Genomic DNA, 8,260 nt, shown 5'->3' on the forward strand with positions numbered 1-8,260 from the left:
TCTCTGTTGTCTTCCTAGTTCTCTTTTTATTTACAGAAATCCTACATATGTTCTACATACATTGGAAATAAGCCCTCTTTCACACTGTGTTTCTCTTTATCATATGCGAACTGTTCTCTAAAATGTGTTTGCAATGAAAAATCCGTTATCAGTAGTTACCATGTGACAAACACTTCAGATTTCACACACACACACACACACACACACACACACACTCACACACACACACAGCTTCAAACTTGCCATGTAACCAATAGCACCTCGGCATTTGTAATGCCCCTGCCTCCACCTCCTGAGTGCTAGGATTACAAGCCAGCACTGCCTCATCTCTTTCATGCAGTGCTGAGGACTAATCCAAGGGCCTCTTACAAGCATTTTACCAACTAAATTACATCTCCAGTTGGATATAGGTTTAATAAACCATTTTAAATACTTGCTTAAGACTCCCTTCAAACAAAATAACCTGCATTTTAGAGGCAAAGGAAGTTGAAAATGAATAGAAGGGCTGTAGGATGGTCTGGCAAGTAAGGGCCCTCACTTGGTGCCGGACAACCTGAACTCCATCTCTAGAAACCACAGAGTGGAGGAAAAGAATGATCTCTCACAGGTTGTGCTCTCATCCACATACATGCCCTGGCATATACACAATCAATAAATAAATAGGAATCTTTTAATAAGTAAAAAGACACAATAATTTTTAGGCCTGTTTATGACTCTAAAATTAGTAGTATTACATTTGATGTCACTGGCTTTCCTATAAACTCAAAGTAATATTCCATTCCCTTGTATGAATTATCGCATTTACTAAACTTTTTTTCCTCAAGCACAAATGGGATAATTGTCTCGTAAGTGAACTGAAAATATCTGATGCTATATAACTTAAGGGTTACATTTTCTATGATCCTACCTCCCAAAGAAACATATATAAATGAAAACAGAACTTAGCCACGTTAGCTGAATGTTGCTGGCCTTCTTTCTGTCTCCACACTGGCTCTGTTGTCACCATCCTGCTATTTCTCTATCTGTTTCAAATGTCATCCCAGTGTAGAGAAGCCTGGGTTATCCCCCAAAATCTCAATTTAATTTTTTATTTTTAAATAGCTTTATACTAAGCCTCCATAATCCCCACCACCAGCACAGCCTCTGTGTCTCTCTATAAGCACGTGTGTGTGTGTGTGTGTGTGTGTGTGTGTGTGTGTGTGTGTGTGTGAAAGCATTCGTGTGTGTGCTCTAAGTAACCACAGTCTCTTTACCCTGTCAGGTCCCTTTTCCCGTGCCAGTACGATGTTCAGCTTATACTTGGTTTTGAGGTGACAGGAAGGAAGAAGCATGAGGATGAGTCTCTATTAAGGTCAAAGACTTGAGAGAGAGAGAGAGAGAGAGAGAGAGAGAGAGAGAGAGAGAGAGAGAGAGAGAACACGAACGAACTCGAGCGCACAAGGATATGGAGGTCAGAGGACAACCTCAAGTGTCAGTACTTGCCTTCTACTTTGAGACAGGGTCTCTCTTATGCACATTGTTCACACAGCTGAACAGCTGAAGCTTCTCCTGTCTTTGCCTCCCACTGCCTGACAATAGAATGATGGGCTTACAGATGCTGTTGCAACTGTGTCCACCTTTTACTTGAGTTCTGTGGACCTGAACTCAGGGCATCAGGCTTACAAGGCAAGCACCCACTATCCCATCTCACCAGTCCAATATATTTTTATGAAAGGAAAAAAAAAAATCACACAGACCTCTGTGACATGCTTGTGAGGATAACTGAGTTCAGCCTTGCTGCCACCATCCCCTTGCCTTTGCCCTCACCTAAGCCTTTACCTAACAGCTGTGCCTCACTGCTGGCTTACTATTTCCATAATAAAACTGCTAAAGCAAGTGTGATTTATAATGTAAACGATAAGAAAAAAATCAAGTTCCACTCATTATGCCTCCATGTCACTGACAAAATGCACTTTTCTATAATGATGAAGAGTTCTATTTAATTTTTTTATTTGGTGATATAAAAAGTCTGAGGCAGGCAGTAGTGGCACTTGGAAGGCAGAGGCAAGCAGATCTCTGAGTTCAAGGCCAGCCTGGTCTACAGAGTGAGTTCCAGGACAGCCAGGGCTACAAAGGAAAAGCCATGTCTTTGAACATACACACCCCTAAATTAATTCAAGTCTATACAGTGTGTTGTCCAATTTGACACATATATCACTGAAGCACCTGAAATGTGGTTAGGTTATCTCAAGAATCAATTATCCATCCATCCGTCCTAGATATAAAATGTGGCATCCTACACGTGCTAGGCAAACACTCTACTTGAAATTTTTGTAAACATTTATTTATTTTATGGGTATAAGTGTTTTACCTACATGTATATTGGGTATCAGATGTAGGCCTGGTGCCTATGGAAGTCAGAAGAGTGTGTCAGATCTCCTAGAACTGGAATTATTACTGTGAGCCACAATGTGTACACTGAGAACCAAACACCCAGATCCTCTACAAGAGCAACAAGTGCGCTAACCAGTGAGCCAACTCTGCAGCTCCGATCTTAAATGTACATGTATTCTGTGTGTGTGCATGTGTATGTCTGAGTGTGTATGTGTGTACACATGTGCAGGTCAGAAGACAACCTGCTGGAGTCAGTTCTTTCTTCCCATGACATAGGTTCTGGGTATCAAATTAAGATTGTGGGGCGGGCTGGAGAGATGGCTCAGCGGTTAAGAGCACCCGACTACTCTTCCAGAGGTCCTGAGTTCAATTCCCAGCAACCACATGGTGGCTACAACCATCTGTAATGGGATCTGATCCCCTCTTCTGGTGTGTCTGAAGATAGCTACAGTGTATTCATATAAATAAAATAAATATTAAAAAAAAAAAAAGATTGTGGGGCTTGGCAGTAAGCACCTCTGCCCACTGAGCTAACACACAGACATAGACAGACAAACAGACATACACACACACACACACACACACACACACACACACACACACATGACAGAGAGAATATTTCACTGTGCTGGTCACTATTGTTTGATGCAGGATTCAAATTCCTATGCTCAAGTAACCCCCACCTTAGCTTCCTGAGTAGCTGAAATACAGGCACACATCCAACTTGCTTGCTTGCTTGCTTCTTTCCTTGCTTCCTTCAATGCTTGACTAGAACAGGGTCTTACTAGTTACCTTAGAGTGGTCCCAAACTCCCTATCCTCCTGCCTCAGCCTTTCAAGTGCTAGGCATGTGTTGAGATCTAAAAATATTTTTTATTTTAATTTTTATTTTAATAGCATCTATGGCTAGTGACTATCACATTGAAAAGCAAATTTCTAAAAAATTCGTAAATATACACATTTGATTGATTAAAAAACCAACACATTATTTCCACTTAAGACCTGACACTGTAGTGCATATTTCCAAGACTTACAAAACCATCATTTTGTGGATTACAAATTGCATTCTTGACAAGTTAAATGGCATTTTAGCTGTCTCTAGTTTTCTTGTTTTTTTTTTTTTTTCCCCCTAGAAGACAGGGTTTCTCTAGCTGTCCTGAAACTTGCTTTGTAGACGAAACTGGCCTCAAACTCAGAGATTCACCTGCCTCTGCCTCCCTAAAGGCGCGTAACATCCATTCTTCTTTATAGGAAATAAGTATTCATTTCTTACAGTCTCAGTTCTCATGGCTTTGATGATACCTTACTATGCTGATGTACCTGTTACATCTCCATTTGTTTTCTAGATGTGTGCAAACTAATTCTTCCCTCCCCATTCAGCCCACAACCTCATGCCTTTCCCTAATTCTGAGGCTTTGTTCTTGTTTTCTGTCTTTTATTCAAAAGACATGTTTTATAATCTCAAGCGTGACTCACATTTGCTGTCTGTGAAATACTATCTATCTGGTCATCTCACTCTACACTCTGAAGCATATCATTTAAACCGAGAAAGCTTCTCATCTATAAAGGAAGTCAGATGTTACTAAAACTCCTCCAAGCTTTATAAGGCTATGAACTCTGTAACAGGCCTAGTTAATGAATTTGCTTGCTTTTCCCTCAGGCTAATTCTTCCTTCTTTTCAAAATGCCAGAAAGGACTCCCTTTTCTATTCTTGGAGAAAGAATCTGAATGTCTGAACTTCCACTGTCATTTTCTTGAATTTATTTATGCTCTAGCCCCAGTTTCACTCTAAAGCTCCAGGCCTGTATTTCTCTTGGCTGCACACCATTAACTAGCAGTTATGCTGCCAGTCCTGATACCAATGAAGGTACTAGGCAAACCAAAGAAATCTTAGGTTTCAAACTTGCATGGCTCAGTGGTCAAAAACATAGCTTTAGAATAATACGGAGCTGACCATTCTTGAGACAGGGTCTCACTATCTAGCCTTGAACTCCCTAAATAGCTCAGGCTCTCTCGACTTCATCCTCTTGCCACAGCTTTCTAAAAGCTAGGATTACAAGCATATACCAGCATGTCAGACTATATATGAATTTGAATCCTAGTTCTGTTGCTTTCTGGATGTGAAGTCCTGGCCAAATTATATCATCTCCTGAGTCTCAATTGTCTGATGTGTAGAGTCAGATAAAAATAAATCAGTACTTACACCTCACATAATTGCCGCATGTTTGTAAAGTATCTTAGCTCGGTGCTGAGCCATGAGCATGCCCTTCAGAGTAGGATTTCTACAACCTCTCGGGGGGCTCGACAGGAAGACTGAAGTATGTTATGGGACTGAAGGGGATCAGATAATGGTCCTGAACAGATGAGAAACCCTAGACTCTTGAACCTTTCTGCACAGTCTACCATCGCCCAGAATGGCTTTCCGTCTCCTTTCTGCTAACAGAAGCCCAAGTTGCATCTTTCCTGCTCCAAGAATTCTTCTGTAATTTCTTCTAAAATCTTGTCCACAAGATCAAGTCACTTACTCCAAAATAAGCATTTCTCTTTCTTTAAAAAACAAAACAAAAAACAAAAACTCATTTGTGTTCCTTCCTTAAATGTGTATAATTCCTTGTCTAATCCCTACTGCCACAAAATTAAAAACAAACAAACAAACAAACAAACAAACAACTACTCCCCAACATCCAAAAGGATCTCACTATGCAGGTCCTGCTATCCTGGAACTCACTATGTAGCCCAGTTCTTCTCAAACACATAGGGATCTGCCTCATGCACCATCATCATGCCTGGCAGCATCCACCTTTCTAAACCAACAGGAAAACAACCCCCGACCCCCCCTGACCAAAATAAAATAAATAAATAAATAAAATAAAATAAATAAAACTAAAGAAAACTTTTCTGACAAACTTCACTATGTCCTGTTGTAAAAGGTGTGGGTGATAAATGCTGTTTCTTAGGATGTAAATTCTTAGAAAGCTGCTGCTTTCTACCAACCATTCCATACTTAATGAAAGATAATCTATGAGCCAACTCTGATATAATCTACATGGTTTTAAGAATTTATAGTATCTACGAAAAATACTTGAACTACTGTAAGTCTGGCTTCAGGCTGCAGAGATGGCTTAAGTGGTTAAGTGTGTTACTGCTCTGGCAGAGGACCAGGTGGCTCCGTCACCACGGATCCCCTCCCTGACCAGTCTCCCTAACATCTGCACTCATATGCATATACCTGCACTAGAGACACATACATATACACATCATTTAAAGAGTAGTAAGCCTGGATTCATCAAGTACCTGCAAAAAAGCAAGAATGAGTTTTTGGAGTTATGTCAAACAGGGCTCCAGTCCTAAAGAACATCCTCTTCCTTTGGTTTCAGGTCTTGAGCACATTACTAAACATTTCTAAGCTCCCCTTTCACTATCTGCACAGGAAGAAAAAGAATAACTCAGTGCACACAGAGGAGTTGCTTGACAGAGTAGAGAGAACAGACTTAGCTAAAAGTCTAACTATAGTAGGAGTATCTTTGAGTTACTTTTTCTATCAAAGTGGGTTTAATCATATTTATGTGTATTTAACAAGGCAACATCTAAGGACGAAAAACAAATAATGAACACTCAATAATAAATTATGTCACTGGCATTAAATTGCCTGTTCAAAACTATTTTTGTTCTAATTACTAAGAGCTGCCAAAATTAAAAATGAACTTGGTCTAACAGATTAAAAACTACTTTGTGATCTTTTTAATCTCTCCTTTTTTTAGTATACTTTAACCGGATAAAGTGTCAAACAACAACAACAAAACCTTTGACTTAATAATATGGCAACTAGAACATTGAAGTATGAGTAATAATATACATAAAAAAATCAGAGCTCAAAAAGAAACACTTTTCTTTAGATTAAATACTATTCTTCATAAATGTCCGGTTTTATCAATAAAACTTTTTATTTCTCGATGGCTCAAACGTTCGCTCCTAGAATTACTTAGGAACAGCTGAGATAATAAGCTAGCCTGACTCCTATAATCATCTTTCTCTTTACTTTCAGGCTGCAGTGATACTGAAATCACTCAGCTCAACACGAAAACCACCCCGCCAGTCGGCCCTTCCATGAGCAGAATGCAGAAGGCAGGGAGGGGTGTGAATGACAAGTTCACATGATGGCACCAACACACATAAAAAAATTCAAGTAACTGTTCATGTTTACCTGAGCAAGTTTGACTGTAGTACCATCAAATAAAAAAAAATTATATTTAAAAAAAGAAAAACTCCCCACATTTTACAGTGTGTGTGTGTGTGTGTGTGTGTGTGTGTGTGTGTGTGTAAGGCAGAAGACAAGCTGCAAGAGTCAGTTCTTTCCTTCCATTATGTAGGTTCTGGGGATCAAACTTGGGCTGTCTGGCAGGTCTGTCAGCAGCAAGCCCCCCGTTACTCACTGAGCCATCTTACCAGACCAGCTCTATTTCTTTTTTCAACATTAGTGATTATAAGTAATAATTACCAATCTTTGCTGACTACTTAAGAAACAGTATTAACTCTAACATTTTAAAATTAAGCAGATGACGATGAAACAATGTATACTATACACTCACTACATAAACACAAAATACTCAAACCGCTTCGGAAGGGACCCCTCCCCTTGTATTTATGTAAAATAAAAGGACTCAATTCTTAATCTACTCCCTGCGGAAACTATATTTAAAACACAAGAGGAACACACATTATAGCATGTTGAATACCTCAGTCACCATACATTGTTTCCCACAACTAAGGAAACCAAATAATACTTAATTCCCATTCTCTTTCCTGTCTTAAACAATATAAGGCGCAGAAATGTTTTTAAAGGGAAAAGCAAATATAGATGTGGTAGACAATATCCCACTACATTTTTCTTCCTTTCATGTTTTCTTGGCGGGGGTCTGGAGGGGGGGAGTAAGAATGGAAGACCAAAGTTCTGAGCACCTAAACATGGCCTATTTTTACAAGTACTTTTCGGTAAGGCGGACCTGGGTCCTTTGACAATGCAGCACCCAGTGTCACCCATACTACGGTGGAAGAACGTGCTTGCCACGCTCCAACTCTTAGCAAAGTCAATTTGGCATCTCAAATCCAAAGTGGCCTGCACACACTGGGGTAAAGCAAACGTCTACGGGATGGACACTGACGCCGGAATTTCCGAGCGATTCAAGAAAGATCACCCGTCAGTTGCCCCTAGCCGGCTTCCGAGATGCTGCTGCGCTCCGCCGCACCCCAGGCTCCGGGTCTGGCCAGGCCGGGAGGGTGCGCCGTACGGCCAGCCGTTCCCGTTACCCTAGGAGCCTCGGGCCAGTCGCCACACGCCCCTCGCCGCCACCCCTTCGGTCCCGGGTAGCCGGGGTGCCCGCGCCCCGCTCACCGGCCCGGGTGGTGTCCGTCAGGTCGTGGTTGGCCGCTCCCCGGGGAAACTCCCTCAGTTTCCGGCCGCTCAAGCTCAGCACCCCAGTGACCGCCGCCTCTTCCAGGGCTCGGTCGACCGAGCGGCTCCAAGAACCCGGGCCCAACCCAGGGCTCGGTCCACAGTTAGCACCGGAGAGGTTTCCCCCGGACCCCACTGGGCCAGAGTACTCCGCAGCCGCTACCACAGCCACCAAGCCCGCGGCCGCCATTTCCCAGCCGACAACTCTCCGGCCCGGCTCTGCGCATGCGCCACCCGATCCGCTGGGTGGGCGGGGAAAGGGGCTCGCGGACCCCGGACAGCTCTCCGGGACGCGCTGGGCGCAGCTAGGCGCCTGCCTGCCTCGCCCACAAGCAGGTTTTCCAGGGAAACCAAGCTGAAGTCGCAGAGCGGCAACAGCAGGCTCTGTGCTCCCTAAAAGGCCACTACAAAAACCATCCTTAACAGCGCTCCAACC

General features: G+C 42.3%; 1 protein-coding gene across 19 annotated transcripts in view; it reads right to left on the bottom strand.

The window, feature by feature from the left end:
* Lrch3 (leucine rich repeats and calponin homology domain containing 3) overlaps positions 1–8,060 on the bottom strand; it is a 99,759-nt gene extending 91,699 nt beyond the window's left edge. For 9 of the 19 annotated variants that reach the window (XM_063270511.1, XM_063270510.1, XM_039088336.2 and 6 more), the window contains exon 1: positions 7,765–8,059. In XM_063270511.1, the coding sequence (XP_063126581.1) occupies positions 7,765–8,014 (250 nt within the window). In that variant the 5' untranslated portion in view covers positions 8,015–8,059. Of the gene's footprint in view, positions 1–7,764 lie in introns of all 19 variants that reach the window. The other 10 variants (XM_039088337.2, XM_063270507.1, XM_039088328.2 and 7 more) reach the window with 2 other exon arrangements.
* Between the last annotated feature and the right edge of the window lie 200 nt (positions 8,061–8,260).

Source organism: Rattus norvegicus, chromosome 11, assembly GCF_036323735.1.
Source record: "Rattus norvegicus strain BN/NHsdMcwi chromosome 11, GRCr8, whole genome shotgun sequence".
NCBI lineage: Eukaryota > Metazoa > Chordata > Mammalia > Rodentia > Muridae > Rattus > Rattus norvegicus.